The sequence below is a fragment of the Elephas maximus genome, chromosome X, assembly GCF_024166365.1.
Source record: "Elephas maximus indicus isolate mEleMax1 chromosome X, mEleMax1 primary haplotype, whole genome shotgun sequence".
NCBI lineage: Eukaryota > Metazoa > Chordata > Mammalia > Proboscidea > Elephantidae > Elephas > Elephas maximus.
This window is the reverse complement of record NC_064846.1, coordinates 159538734-159551363: the sequence shown is the minus strand read 5'-3', so window position 1 is coordinate 159551363 and position 12630 is coordinate 159538734. Positions and strand designations below refer to the sequence as shown.

General features: G+C 36.9%; 1 protein-coding gene across 3 annotated transcripts in view; it reads right to left on the bottom strand.

The window, feature by feature from the left end:
* Window positions 1-259: 259 nt before the first annotated feature.
* BCLAF3 (BCLAF1 and THRAP3 family member 3) overlaps window positions 260-12630 on the bottom strand; it is a 61845-nt gene continuing 49474 nt past the window's right edge. For 2 of the 3 annotated variants that reach the window (XM_049871940.1, XM_049871941.1), the window contains exons 10-11: window positions 10562-10717; window positions 260-1303 (exon numbers count right to left, since the gene is read on the bottom strand). In XM_049871940.1, coding sequence (XP_049727897.1) covers window positions 1274-1303; window positions 10562-10717 — 186 coding nt within the window. In that variant the 3' untranslated portion in view covers window positions 260-1273. The remainder of the gene's footprint in view (window positions 1304-10561; window positions 10718-12630) is intronic. The other variant, XM_049871942.1, reaches the window with a different exon arrangement.

Genomic DNA, 12630 nt, shown 5'->3' with positions numbered 1-12630 from the left:
ATACTCACAGCCACCCCCTCCCCATTATCACTGACCCGCTTAAGGAAATATATAAAAAGATAGGTAAAAATTACACGTCTGTAGTAAGACTTTTCATAATCCAGTCATGAAAAACCAAATTCTTACCTATCTTCACGTTTTGACATAGAAAGCTGCCTTTTAAAGTCCGTAACAGTATTTTAAACATCAACACCCAAGGCTGTAGCTCTCATATAAAATTAAAATAATGTTCTCACAAACTGGCAAGAACTTCCCAAGCAGAAACGGCAACAATATTTTATTTTATTAGAAATAAACATTTCACAAAAATTTAACTGGGAACGTACATGTACTGCTAAGCAGAGCACTGAAAACATAAAGAAATAAGGTGTTGGGACCTAAAATTTCACTTAAAACCCCTTCAATTTTGTCTTACACTTAGTAGGTACTCAATGCATATCAGCTGAACATTGCAAAACGTGTAATGCTGTAGTAGTAAAGTACAATTTTCAAATATGAGAGTTTGTCAGATTTTAAAAAAGCCTTTAAAAATATGATATGCAACAAGCTTACCCTGAGGGAAAAATAAGATGGAATACAGATTACAAAATCTTCATATATTTTCCACAGTAGCATTTTGAAATTTGAAAACGGCAAATAGTTGTGGAAAAAACTGAACGAACCTATTACTAAAAATTCAGTGCACTCATAACTACCTGATGGAAAATTTGAAGCACCTTCTCTCTAGCCTTCTTACATCTTAATATGAAATGTATGAATTATATAGGCCTTAATCTTAACAAACTTAACAAAATTTTAAGTTATAAGCCAAAACGTCATCAGAAAAAGAAAAACTCGGTATAAAATCTGCTACCGTAAGGCCACTGTTTAAAGTTCTTTCATGTACATACATTATACAATTCAGACACTTTATGTTTTTGTTTTTACTACGTAAGCAAAACTTTCAACATATAAATGTTTGGATATAATGCAGTAAGTTCTCTCTAGGAAACCATGCTTAGAGAAAAATGCATCAACAAATAATGCCCTTCAAGTGGTTGAGATTTTTTGCAAAAACAAAACAAAAACTGTATTTAATACAACTTTTAAATTCAATACTGTAATTTAAAAGCAACATTTAAATGTAAAAAAGATGTAGCATTCCACTACTGAAAAATAGTTATTTTAATCAGGAAAGGTACAGTATTAGTGCTTTAATGCCAATTCTAACTCCTGACAGAGATGCTCCCAAATATCCTCCCGTAGTGTTGCCTCCATTTGAACCAATTCCAGATTAGATTTCTGTGGCAATGTTTTTATATCCCTATTGAGAGAAAACAAAAGAAATAGAGACTTCAAATGAAGAGTCAGTTATAACTTCTGAGCCAGAGTTTTGTTTACACTGTAATTTTCAAAACATTTCAGTTTATATAGTACTACTTGCACCTGAGATCCCCACGAAGGTATGTGAAACCTCAAAGATGCAGCGTAACAGAACACATCAAAGCAGGTATCAAATGACAAGTCAGTAGGACAAAGAAAACATATGGAACTAGATACGCTGGTATTAATACGTTGATGAAAACAGCATTCTGCTATTTAGGTGGATTTCATTGGGAGCATCCCTAGCATAAAACCAAGAAACTCTTAAACCTTAGTCTCTCGAGTATGGAGCCTGACTCAATACACACACCCTCAAACTAGCAGATGTTTTATAACTTGGTAACTATTATTTTTTTCATCATATAGTATCTTTAATTCTAAAACTATATGGACTCTTTTAGCTTAACTGGTAACTGCAGAGAAAGCTATTAGAGGGGGGGAAAGGTTTCTTGCTTTTTGGGTGGTTACTTACAACATAAAAAATGCAGTTGGTAAGTCTTCAATAAATACAGGAAAAGGGATTCACAAGAACAATAAGACTATGATTAAAGGGTAAGGAACATGGATTCTATACTGTGATACTATCCAAAATATTAAATTATCAACCACGAACTGGACGTTAAGATCATGCAACTAATAAAAGAACAAACATAATAGAATATCATGTTTTTCAGGGACATTTAAAGATTTATTAAAACACATATCCTTACCTTTTACTAGGATCTTACATTAATTAAAACTGAAAGAAATTTAAAAGTTGATTTATTTTTGACATTTATATTAGTACGGAAATGTTTAATTCCAAACAAAACCAGTGTTGATAGAAAATTTTTATTCTCCTTATTTCTATTTTGGTTAAAGAAATGTTCAAAATACATGCATATGTATCTTTGTTAACATCATTCCTCTAAATGGAAGTAAACGTCACTGTATCCTATTTCTTTACTCATTATACAATATAAAAATCATAAATTTATTTTCAAGTATATTTTACCTAACATTAAATTCTAACTGTAATAATTCTAAAAAAATTTCAACTGAAATATCTTATTTACAGAAATTTGTGATTATTTTGAATCACTTTTACCCTTACTTAACACAGCCTTTTCCACACTATCTCTCAAACTGATCCTCCTCTCCTTCCAATTATTTGGAAGCCTATTTTAAGTTGAATGCTATGAATACTAGATATATGAGCACCAAAGTTTTCATAACTTGAAACCTGGGTTACTGCAACTCTTTCTTTGTTGGTCTTCCTGCACCTCATTCTCTCCTCCTCCATACCCTGTCTACCTACTGCTAAACAAGTGAGGTTCCTAAAAGTACCATTCTCTCTTTTTCATTTGCGGAAGATGTCCTACTGCTACCACATCAAACCCTAAGTATTTCACCGAGCCTTCAAGGCCCTCTATAATTCCCCCCCCCCGCCATATATACCCATAACCATTGCCGTCGAGTCGATTCCAACTCATAACAACCTCACATAGGACAGAATAGAACTGACCCATGGGATTTCCAAGCCTGTAAACTGTACGGAAGCAGATTGCCACATCTTTCTCCTGTAAAGTGGCTGGTCAGCTCAAACCTTTTGGTTGGCAGCCAAGCACTTAACCACTGTGCCTCCAGGGCCCCTTCTGCCGTATCTACCCAACCCTATATCCTACTGCCAAAATGGGTCTTTGGTTGCAGCCCTTTCTAGGTCTTGCTCCTCTCTATGACTCAGCTAACGACCCACCTCCTCAGTGAAAACAAATCAAAGTATTTGACATACATCCCCTGACCATTGCCACCATATTACCTTTTCCTTCTCCTTTTGGGCATTTACTGTCTATGAAATTAAGTTCTTCAAAAATATAGTTGTGCAGAAAAGAGTTAACATAGCAGGCCTGCTTACAAGATGGGTCCTTAGCTGGCATCTGGGAACTTAGATTTCAGGAGGATTCCCACCATTAACTGGTAAGGGTGGCTCACTGGGCCTAAACTGTTTGTATAAACAATGTGGTTTATGCTGAGAACCTGCTTTCTTCTGGAGTCTGGAATTTGGGCATATGCCTGGCAGGGGGTGTCTATGTGCTCAGCCCCAATAAAAAAACCTGGCCACTGAGTATCTAACAATTTAGCCAACTGCCAATATTTCACATGTGTTGTCACACTTGTTCCCGAGGGAATTAAGTGCATCCTACGTGACTCCACTGGGAGAGGACCCTTGGAAGCTCCTGCCTGGTCCTCCCCAGACTTCACCCCATGCACCTTTTCCCTTTGCTGATTTTGTCATGTATCTTTTTGCTGCAATAAATCATAGCCACGAGTACCACTATATACTGAGTGGTATATAGTGGTATACTCATGGGAGTCCTCTTTGTGAATCACCGAACCTGAGAGTGGTCTTGGAGACCCCTGATACCATGGTTTTGTTCACTAATTAATTTAGAGGATATGGATGTGTGCATGTGAATGTGTAAGATGAGATTCAAATCCATTCAAAAAGCATTTCCTGAAGACTGACTATATGGAAGGCAATAGGGGAAGATATAAAGACTAATGAGGCAGTCGTTACTCTTAAGAAGCTGATAATCTATTTGGGGTAAGAGGTAAACAGCAAGAATTAGACATCAAATTAAATAAGAGCTAAAGAGGGGGCTTTGGTAAGGCTTTACAGTGGGTCCTAAAAGGAAAGTATGATTTTATGAGAAAAGAATGGGAATCAAGAGGTTATTTCCAGCCAAGAGAACAACAGGAACAAAGTACAAATCCATAATATATGCTATGCTCCAAGAAACAGGTTCATGGGGAAATGTGGCTAGAAAGGTAGTTTAGGGCTAGAGCTGGAAAGCAAGTTTGGTTGCTTCCCTGTAGGCAATAGGACATTTGGAAGGTTTCTGTGGAAGAGTGAAATGACACAATCTGTGTTTTGGGACAATAACTGTGCCAAAAGTGAAGACACTGAACAAGCAAATCACAGGAGACAAGGAAACATGTTAGAAGGCTCAAAAAACAATCCAAAAACAGACCAGGAATGTGTAAGAATGTTGTAAAGGTGGCACATCAATCAGCGGTGAAAGGACAAATTATTTAATAAACGGTGCTAGAAAAACTATCTGTTGGGAAAAAAATTAGATCTTCATCTCACATTGCATCATAAAAATATACTCTAAATGGGTTAAATATTTAAATGTTTAAAATTTAACCATAAAACCACTTAAAGGAAACAGAGTAAAGAGTTTTTGTAAGTATAAGGATGATACGAAATCTAGACGCCATATGGGACAAACTTTACAAATTCATGAACATTTAAAGTTCTATAATATAAAAGGTATCATAAACAGCTGACAAGCATAAAATAAACACCAGCAAAATGTATGATAGGTAGGTACCCTCAGTAAATCAAGAGCTCTTACAAATCGGTAAGAAAAAGTACTGTCCCTCACAGAAACTATGGCAAAGGATAGAAATAAGGAAATAGAGGGAAGAAATTCAATATGCCTAATAGGCCCATTAAAAAGATGCTCAAAATCATTAATAATCAAAGAAAAGCAAATGAGAACTTTTTCTGCTATTAGACTGGCAATTGATAATTAAGACTGATGATACATGTATGCTGGCTAGGGTGTAGGTAAACAGGCCCTTTCATGTACTGTGAGTGAAGAGTATAAAATAGTAAAAAACATTGAAAGGGCAATATGGCAAGGTATCAAAATGTCTGTGTGCCCAATGGTGTTATGAAAATAATGAAAATCTGTACGTTATCCAGAAGCCATCAACAGAGGCTCGGTGAAATAAGCTGGCAATCGTCAAACCCGAGTACGTGTACCCTTAGGGCTATGTGAAGGCTCTCCAAGGCATATGTGAGTGCAGATCATTTGGAAGAAATTAATTTCCAGATTTTCAAATTCCCATTGTTCGCTTTCCAGAATTAACTTGCTTGCCCAAGTAGTTAAGGCCGGATCCCCACCTCTTACTTTACACAAGAAAGACATACACCTCTCACCCTGCATCTTACTACTTATGCCTTAATCTGGGGGTCCTCCAAAAAGCCTTGACTGGAAACATCCGTGATGCTGTCAGGCAAGCCAACCCTAACAACTGGCAATCAATATCATACTTTTTGCAAGTCAGACGATTTCCAATCCTTTGCTTTCCTTTAATAAAATTGAAAGAGGACAAAAAGCAAGCTATCAGTGGTAGAACACGCAAAATACTTTTTAATGATAGATCGCTAAGTGATATTTTTGGCCTATTATTCAGAGTGAGTTCAAAGAACTGAGTGGCATTGCTATAACTCCTCTCATTCCATCTACATAACCATATAAATAAGGTTTCTCAGCACCTACACCTATAAAAAGAAAAAATAGAATTAGAATGGGTACTTGAGCACTATCATTCTACTAGCAATAAGTAATATTTATCTACAAATACATAAACTAATTAAAGAATGGACTGTATTTCCAATAAAACTTTGTTTAATCAATACTAAACAAAATTTGTAATATACTTTTGCTATTTTGATCAACTGTAATATTAACTCAACCCAAACCAAACCCACTGTCGTTGAGTAAATTCCGGCCCATAGTGACCTTATAGAGCAGAACAGAACTGCCCACAGGGTTTCCAAGGCTGTAAATCTTTCCAAAAGCAGATTGTCACATCTTTCTCCCGTGGAGCACCTGGTGGGTTGGAACCAGTGACCTTTTCGTTAGCAGCCAAGTACTTTAACCACTGTGCCACTAGGGGCTCCTTTAACCCAGAGGAAATATTTAATACCTAAAGCCACAATTATTGCTATTTTCCCCAAAATATTCCACCACTGTATTTTTGTTAACATAAGCTCAATGTGCCCCCAAACAAAAACTCATCCGTTAAAAAGATTTAAAAGAACGATGTAAGTTTTATTTAAGACTGTCAGTATTTATAATATGCCAGAAATAACCTTTATGAGTTAAATTTATGATAAAAAAAAATACTAGGTATCATCCTAAAAATGTGCAAAGAGGTAGATAATTTTCAAAATTCTTTTAGGGAATGTGAGCAAAAAAGTCTGATGAGCAATAAAATAAATAATACATCCACAGAATAATGTGCAGCCATTAAAAACAATGAACGAGTGAAAGAAATAAACCTTGGAACAATTAAAGTTGGAAGGAGAACTGGGGAAGATTCGTAGGACAAGTTTATAGCTTCCACTTCTTTCGCACCCCAACATACGTCAGCTCTAGGGGCACAGCAGATGTGTAATAGAGTCTTACTGATTCATCTGACCTTCGTTCCTGTTCCATCTTCATACTCCATGACTTACAGGGTTTCTTTCAACCCCAAAGTAATGAATCTTGGTCTTTAATTTCATGCCTGTGTTGTCTTTATGCACTCTTCTTTCTCCCCCTTATCCACTGGCTGAGTTCTGGTAGGCACCTAGCTTACAGGCACCTAAAGACTGCTGGACAATCCATGGTGCTAAAAAACTCCGTATCTCCCTGACCAAATGCAAAACAGCTAACATTTTTCAAAGGCAATATTCCCAGAGGTTGTTTCATGAATTCTTACTGGGTTCTTTGTCCTATTCTGATACATAGTCAGACCCTCAATAGTTTCGGAAAACTTTCTGTGATGAGCAGAGGATTTTTAATAATGACACTTGAAATTGACAGTGGATAAAAGATGAGCCTTATTCCAGGTGGTAATGGGCATTCCTCTCCACTTCCCTCATCTTCTAGCCCAAGCACAGAATCCAAGAAAAAGAAACCACGATAAAGGGGAATCTGGGTGCCAGAATGGGGTTACTACGGTGGTGTGCGATAAATGAGAAAGAAGAATTTCAGTTCTGTACTTCTCTAATACTGCTTGGGAATCTCACTAATTTGTAGGCAGCTGAGAAGCCAATGCAGTTTTAAGGAAACCACTATCGTTCTGGTAAGTGGAAAAGATGATATATTAGAAGCACATCTAGAAGCTCTCAGAGGCTGTTTTGTGGTGGAGATGGGAAGCACATAATCTGATGGCACAGCCACCAGACTACATTACAGATGCATCACAAGACCTTCAAGCCACAACTGATCAGCCCAGGTGCTTCAATATGGCGGGGGACTGAGGAGTCCAGAAAAGATGAGTCTAAACCTTCTTGGTGGAATGTGAGCATGGGGGAATATGTAGGTTCATAACTCTTATGGATTGAATTATGTCCCTCCAAAATGTATTGTAAACCCTAACCCCTATGCCTGCGGTTATAATCCTATTTGGGAATGGTTATTTTTTATGTTAATGAGGCAGGATTAACCTAAGGTATATCTTGAGTCAATCTCTTTTGAGATATAAAAGAGATTAAATGCCAGCTAGCAGAGTTTAGCAGAGGAGAGATGAGGTAAGATAGATGCCAAAACACATGGAGATCTCCAAGGAACCAGGAAGCAGAAGCTGAATAGACAAGGACCTTCCTCCAGAGCCAACAGAGAGGAAAAGCCTTCTTCTAGATCCAGCACCCTGATTTTGGACTTCTAGCCTCCTAAACTGTGAGAAAATAAATTTCTGTTTCTTAAAGCTACCTACTGTGGTATTTCTGTTATAGCAGCACTAGGTAACTAAGACAATATCTAATTTGAGGCTTGAGAAGTTCGAGGACATGTAGATTCATCATAACTGTCTTAAGGATGAACTCTCTAACAGGGCAAAAGCCAAAGTGTACAGACGCTGCCTAGATTAAGGTTCTTCTGTAGGGCAGGACCTTCAAAGATCCCTCTGATGCCAAAACTTGGTAAGAAATGTGATGCAAATGGTACCTAATCCAGTGACTCATTTGAGCATTTGAGCAATAGTGTCCCTAATTTGAGGGAATGGGGAAGCAACATTAGAAGAAACCAAAGACTCGAGGCCTTCGCCACTTTTCTTTAGGGCATTAAGGCAAAGGTGAAATGAATAGGTCCAAGTCATCAGTTTATACACATGGAATGGGGCTCTGGAGTGGCACAGTTTTTTACTGGGACAGCTTACAGGCCAAATTCATCTCAGGTGGCTTAGACCAGACCTTGACAGAAACAGAGCAGCTGCAATGACTCATTCCTTTCCCTAAGGGTTAGAAGAGTATGGAGCCCAATTATTAAGTAGGGTGCTAATAGTAGGGTACTGGATTTGATGCTGAACTTACAGAGTTGGGCCTTGTTCAAACACAAATCTATAAAAAGCTTGGCTATGGCTTACTTGCAGGCACTGACAGTGGCCAGATTGGAAAAGCCCATGTCAAAGTGGCTACAATATAAAGATATATGAAGTAGCATCCAGACGTATAGGCCTAAGAAAAAAAGTAGTAGACACTGGAAGAATAGGAGGCATTGTTTTTTTGTTTTTTTTTTTTTAATCTAGTGTGCTGGGACCACCCCTGAAGCATTCAGATGGCAGTGAAAGGTAATAGGAGGGCGAGCCTGTGACCTGCACTGGACTCTTAACTGTAATTGTTATATTTTGTTGTTAGCTGCCAGTGAGTCGATTCTGACTCATGGTGACCCCATGTGTGCAGAGTAGAACTGCTCTCTAGGGTTTTCAAGGCTGTTACCTTGCAGAAGCAGATTGCCAGGCCTGTCTTCCAAGGTGCCTCTGGGTGGGTTTGAACCATCAACTTTTCGGCTAGTAATTGTACACTTGAATGCATCACCCAGGGACTCCTTGCTATATTTGAGACAATACAAAGAGCATAGGCCCTAAAGATATGAGACCCACAGCAGGTTATAGATCCTTCCAGGTCACACTTCTTATGTCCTATGATGAAGACTTATCTCTGATTTTTACTTAGTGTTCAGCGAGGTTATTGGGCAATGTGATCTGAAGGAATGGACCAGTCAGCAGGAATTAGGCAAGCTGAGACAAAGGAGAAAAGGACGTACTAGAGCAAGTCTGTGAGTACACAGAAACTGCAGGCCTAAGCAGACAGGTAAGCACTCAGGAGGCCAAATCATCTAAAAGATAGAGGTAAAATGGAGTGAAACAAAGCCAAAAACTCAAAGTTCAGCTCAGAGCTAACAGAACAGAAGCAGACACCATCTACCAGAGACCGGACCTTACAAATGAAGAAAAGGCCCATGTTAGTCTTCCTCCTAGAACAGAAATCAATGACTAGCTTCCCTGAGACACCTGTGATTGGGAACAAATGCCTAGAAGATCTACTGCAAAGAAACTCACCACATAAGGCAGGGAAGTGAAGCAGCACCTTGATCCAAGCCCTGGCACAGCCTGACAGCAGGGAGGTGCATCAGAGGGGAAAATGACCCCAATTACACTCATGTTTTTAAAAAAGGGACTGCTTTCATAAAAGCAAGAGTGACATACATAGTGAAATTGGAAACCTCTTCTAAGGCACTCAATTAAAATGGGGTGGTGGTGGTGGTGGTGACAGCTACATGAAACCTTCTATTTAAAACTTACTATCAGTTAACTTTACTCTACTGTGTCATCTTCCAAAAAATGTTAAGTTTTACTAACATCTCTAAGTGAGCTTGATGTAAAGATGTCATAACAGTAAATATTTAAAGAAACACTTATGACCATAAAATTTATAAAACGATTGCTATTTGATAGCAACATCAGGGATACGTACATTTCTCAGAATAAAATAATTAGCCTGAAACTATTAACAAAAATGAGTTAAAAATTGACAAACATGCCTCACTTAACTGACAGAATGCTATGGTTGTCATTTAAAATACAATTATCATATAGAAGTTAATTACATAGCTAAGTAAAATATAATCAGTCCACAACTAAAATAGTATTCAATTAAAAGGATCAAGTAAAAAAACTCAATTTTTATTAGGTAAGTGTATTTTATAATTATGTACCCTTTTTACATAGTCAGTTCACTATTTTTTGGTACTTAGATAATTCACACTGTATAAGGCTAAAATATATCAGTCAAAAGTCTTTACCCAAATTGCCATTTCAAAGATTAACCATACAACAGAAATTCTAAAGTAAAAAGTGACACATTCATAATATTTGAGGTACAACAGCTAAAAGCATTTTAAGGTTAAACAGTTTCACAACTCTATTACCATTACCCCTTTGAAGTTTTTATTTTATTTTCATGAAAATAAGATTTTTTTTATGTAGGTTGTTTCTTAAGTCAAAACCAAATGAAATATCTGATTTATCTAAGCAACATTTTGTAATTTAGGAGTTCAAAGGTCACTCAACATTTTTAAATTATTGTAATCCAACCAACCTTTTTTTTCCTCAGTAATCTTTCTCTGAATTTATTAGTGATAAATCCCCTTGGACCAGCAAATCGTAAACGCTGATATTTAGCCTGAATGTACAAGCTCTTCTGTACTAGGCCTGATTTATAATGTGGTTGGAATCTGCCACCTCTAAAGTTGGTCTGTAAAGGAAAAAATAATTAAATGTTAAAACTACAGCTTCCAAGTGTACTTTATTGGTATAACAGATGGAAAAGGGTCTGATAGAGTTGCCCTTGATTCTAGGTACCTTAGATATTAAAAGAGGTTATGATGCTAATAAAATAAGTTTTCCTGAAACTGGTTTCCTAGCTTATTTTATACACTAATAAATTTTTAAAATTATTATACATAAAACCAATTTGAAAAACTGGTAAGTTAAAAATTTTTTTAATTAATTCTTGAAATTTATCATGCCAGGAAAATGACAACTTTCAAACGCGCTCTAATGGGCTAACATTATTTCTCTGATTCATAATGAAATTAATTAAATTCCAAGAAGAAAAAAAGACATTATTTGTTGTCAAAATGTTGACAAAAGTTATCGACATTTAAGAATCAAAAACTCCCTTATTTTTACTTACTTCTGTTTGTACTTTCAAACCAATCTTTCTTTATCACAAAAATTCCATTGAAGTAACCATTTTCATGATAGAAGTTTACTTTAAAAGGCCATTTCCTGGCCCCCCGCATAATTACAATAGGTATTTGAGGACAGTGAATAACTGTGGGCTTCCCGCATAATTACAATAGGTATTTATCTGAGGACAGTGAATAACTGTGTGCTTCCCGGCTGGCTGATCAGAGGAATGGTTCCTTGTTAATTCACTTTTGGGGGTGGCAAAAGCAAGGAGAAAAAAGGAAGGAAATCTTGGCTACTTGCTAACTCACTGGAAGAGACTACATTAAGCTCGACTATAAAAAGGATTTCTCCCAAAAATCATTCAATTAAATTCTCCTGTAAAAAATGGATGGGAAGCCACATGAAGAAAAACCCTAGACAAAATTGAACCTTTAACAAAGATAAATTCAGCATAAATTGAAATACTGGGACGTATAATCCCAAGAAATCAGGAGATTTTATAATCCCAAGAAATCAGGAGAAGGTATGGTACAGAAGGAAAGACCTTGGTGACACAACATGCTCTCTCAGGCAAACTGTTCCGAACTTATTTAACAAAATTCCTATCTAATACTATGTACAAGGTGCATAGGCTAAACTGACCCATCTTCTTCCTTCAGGAGCTACCAATTTAGTGGAGATCCCAGTCTGAGCACCTGATAGGCAGCTAGTCTCTCCTGCTGGCAGATTCTGCCAATAGAAGACCCCATCAAAGGTCTCTACTGAGTTGCAAGAAAAGGGTTCTCCAAGCTTGGAGAGCATAAAACAGCATTTAACTTTAATGGCCCAAGCAGGAAGTCTTCTTGAATCTCTCCTTTAGCACTCAGTAAGGACTTGACCAGTGTTCATTTTTTGGGCAAGAACAAGGGTCACAATAATAGTTACAAATTCTGTAACTTCAAAAACAGCAGCCATTGTATATTAAATTCATTTCCAAATGTGTTCTTTTTATAAATCAGAATTCTACTTTGAAGACTGGTAAACTTTATTATCTAATTTTCCTTCTTCTCAATTATCTCAAACAAATGTTCACAGTAAAAAGTAAAATACAACCTAGTTGGTTATATGCAAATATTTGGTCACAAAGCATGGAGAGAGCTTTGTCTTTTAATCAAATTCTTTCACTATACCAAATAAAAATTAGTCCCGGGCCACATTTCAACTACAAGCAGTCCCCGGGTTACGAACATCCTGCTTATGTATAACCGGTAAGGAATCAACCCATATAAAGCCTATTATATTAAAAATTTGAGGTACACACAATGGTTCACAGCAATAAATGAGCACTGCTTTGTGACGTGCATCAAAACATTATTATTATTACTGTGTTATTATGTTAAAATGTTTTGGTGTGGCTGGAAGGGTTTCTTTTATGTTTTTATATTATATACTATATACTAAGACAAACATTTGACTGATGTTAGATGTGAACTG